Consider the following 3125-nt stretch of genomic DNA (forward strand, 5'->3'; position numbering starts at 1 on the left):
CTCGGTCCCCCTGTGCCCCTAATAGACACAGGGTGACTTACACATAAGAGGGGCCAGGGAAGCTGAACATGGAGTTTCCTGACCTCTCTAAAGAAATCTGGGTTCCATGAGCCCCCCAGCCAAAGTGACTCCTGTCACACTAGCCATGTATGGAAAGGTGTCTTCATAAGAATGATGGTGGGATAGACATCTGTCTCTATTGACCAACCTCCTTCCCTCTTCTCAATGAGAAGAAGTAAGGATTGGACTTGCCACACATTTGCAGAACCACTGCATGGTAAAATTAGCATAAAATAAACTGGCTCCATCCTTTCTTAAACATTATATTGTCATGTCGAATAAGGGGTGGGATTTGATTTGGCTAACTTAAGAGACTCTAAAAACTTACAACCACAAACTCTCTATATTAGTGATATATGTGAAGTGTTTTCTTGATAACATTTTTCACCTCTTGGTTTCTCATGCTATATATAAGAGGGTTCAGCATTGGTATAATGACTGTGTAAAACACAGAAAACAACTTGTCTTGATTCTCAAGGACACTGTTAGGAGGTTGTAGGTAAATGAATAAAACAGTCCCGTAGCAAATAGAGACGCAAATGAGATGTGAGGAACAAGTACCAAATGCCTTCTGTCTTCCCATGCTGGATTTAATCTGTAGAATCGAAGAAACTATAAAAGTGTATGACACCAAGATAGGCATCAATGAGCCTACACCACAAACAACTGCAAAGAAGAACGTTATTGAATTACACCACAGAGTGCTGGAGCAGGCCAGGGGAAGCAGTGGTGGTACGTCACAGTAGTAATGGTCTATGAGGTTTGGGCCACAGAACTCAAGACTGAACACACAGCTGGTTTGTACTACAGATTGAAAGAAACCAATAGAAAAACTAAGGAAAAAGAGACTCCAGCACTTTCTGTTGGTCATAACTGAGAAATAAAGCAGAGGGCAGCAGATAGCAACATATCGGTCATAGGCCATGCACGAGAGTAAAAGTGCTTCTGTGACGACCAGAACATTAAAGCAAAAGAACTGGACCACACAGCCAAAAAACGATATTAACTTTATCTTGGACATAAGGTCAGCCAACATTTTAGGAGCTATAACTGAGGAGTAGAAAAGGTCCACCAAAGAGAGGTAGCTAAGAAAGTAGTACATTGGAGTGTGGAGGTTGGGCGCTTTAAAGACTATGAACATCAGGCCAAAGTTTAACACCAAGCAAACAAGGTAAACATTCAAGAAAAAAGTAAAGAGAAATGGGGCAAGCTGTTCATTATGTGTTAGTCCAGAGAACACAAACACAATCACTTTTGTTTTGTTTAGGTGGCTCATTGGGCCCTTCTGTACTTCTTTTACTCAAAGGTTGTCTAATGGGATTAGTTAAGGTGACAAATGTTGGTGTTTCTAGATCCAAGGATTCCAGCGACAGTTTATAAAAGTGCAAAACATTCTATTATGGATAGGACCAACTAGTATCTATTCATCAATTGACACCAAACGCAGAGCCAGTCTGTAACAAAGGGAATAGGTTCCATGTAAAGAATAGTTTGGATAGGCTCAAGTTGGTTGTAGATGCATGGACCACTGGAAGGTAACCAAACATGGATGTTGGATAGATGGCAAAGTCTTCAGCTTTTCTCTACAGGAAGGAAAATATTGGCTACTTTTTATAAAGGGTTTTCAGAATTTTGGTAAATGTTTTCTTACAGAATCAATCACTTCTAATGTCTGGAAAAGCTCAATACCACACTTTTGTATAATCCCACAGTCACAAGCAATTCTCAAGCTCATTTTATCAGGTTCTGTAGGCCCAATCTAGGATCTACTTAGAACCATGTCCAAAATGTAATGCCAGACTGAAAATAAAAACCTTAACCACAATTTACTGGGTTTCTGTAGATCTTGCCAGCTACTTCCATTTCGAAAGCCATGTTTGCTTTGCAGTGAGGTCATGTCATCTATGTGTGCAGGCCCTCAAGGAGCAGATACAGATGAGAAAATATATGGTTTCTAATGCTCAGTTGATCCAACAGTGATATTTCCATCTTTGGTAGAAGCTGGAGAATGAAACCATCTGACAGCTTCTTATGTAGCTCAGGGATTCTTTTGGTGAGATCTTCACACTGAGTTCCTTAATCTGCACACTTTCTGCACCCATTATGAGGGGTTCCTGCTATACCTGATGGATTTATTTTAATGTCTTATATACCTTGTGATTTAAAAAGGATGGTGCCAAATTAAAGCTGATTTATACATAAAGGATTGAACAGAACACAACTGTATTAACTTGAAAATTTACATTAACCGTCCAAGTTTTACATGAGCCACGTTGGTGACAAAGCAGATGATTGCCATTCACCATTGTTGTCACTTTCAAGTTTTTACTTTTGCACCATAACAACAATGGTAAAAGGACATTTTTTGAAAATTATGAAGGCTACAGATTCCAAGTTATTGTGTGTTTATTTTCTTGTGCATGTCATTATCACCAGAGGCGTAGTATAGCATTATGTTCACAAGTTGGCAACAACGAAGCAAGAGAAGGCTTTTCTTGTGTTGGAATTTGCACATCAGATTGGCTGTGCAGGAAAGAACGATTCATCAATGTCGCTCTGGCCTCAATCATAGCCAGACCTAACACCCTGCGACTTCTTTCTGTGGGGGTACACCAAGGACTTGGTGTATCCCCCCCCCCCCCGTGCCACAGAACCTGAATGACCTGAGGAGAAATGGAGTCAATATCTGAGGACATGCTGGCACATGTCTGGACAGAACTGGAGTACCGTCTCGACATCTGTCTTGTCACTAACAGGGCTCACATTGAATATTTGTAGTGCAGTGGTAAAACTTGGAGAGTTTCTGTATCTTTTCATGTGAATACAGTTGTGTTAGGTTCATTTAGTTATTATGAATAGATTTGCTTTACTTTTTGAATCATTGTATTTTATAGAATGCAACATAGAATTCTGAAACACTAAACAATATGGAATTATAGTGGGAGGACTTCCTGTTGAAAATCCTATAACATGTGAATCCAGGGGCATACACAACCAGTAAGGCTTCACCTATAACTAAAATAGACGAGAGGAAAAACCATAAAAAAAGCAAGTGAAGTCTAAGC

General features: G+C 39.8%; 1 protein-coding gene across 1 annotated transcript; it reads right to left on the reverse strand.

The window, feature by feature from the left end:
• Window positions 1–406: 406 nt before the first annotated feature.
• LOC309553031 (olfactory receptor 8D1-like) lies at window positions 407–1336 on the reverse strand (the record flags this gene model as incomplete). The annotated part of the gene is made up of 1 exon (XM_082253931.1): window positions 407–1336. The coding sequence occupies one exon, from the start codon at window positions 1334–1336 to the stop codon at window positions 407–409; it is 930 nt and encodes a 309-aa protein (XP_082110057.1).
• Window positions 1337–3125: the final 1789 nt, after the last annotated feature.

Source organism: Pelophylax lessonae (genome assembly GCF_965119305.1).
Source record: "Pelophylax lessonae genome assembly, chromosome: 4".
Taxonomy (NCBI): domain Eukaryota; kingdom Metazoa; phylum Chordata; class Amphibia; order Anura; family Ranidae; genus Pelophylax; species Pelophylax lessonae.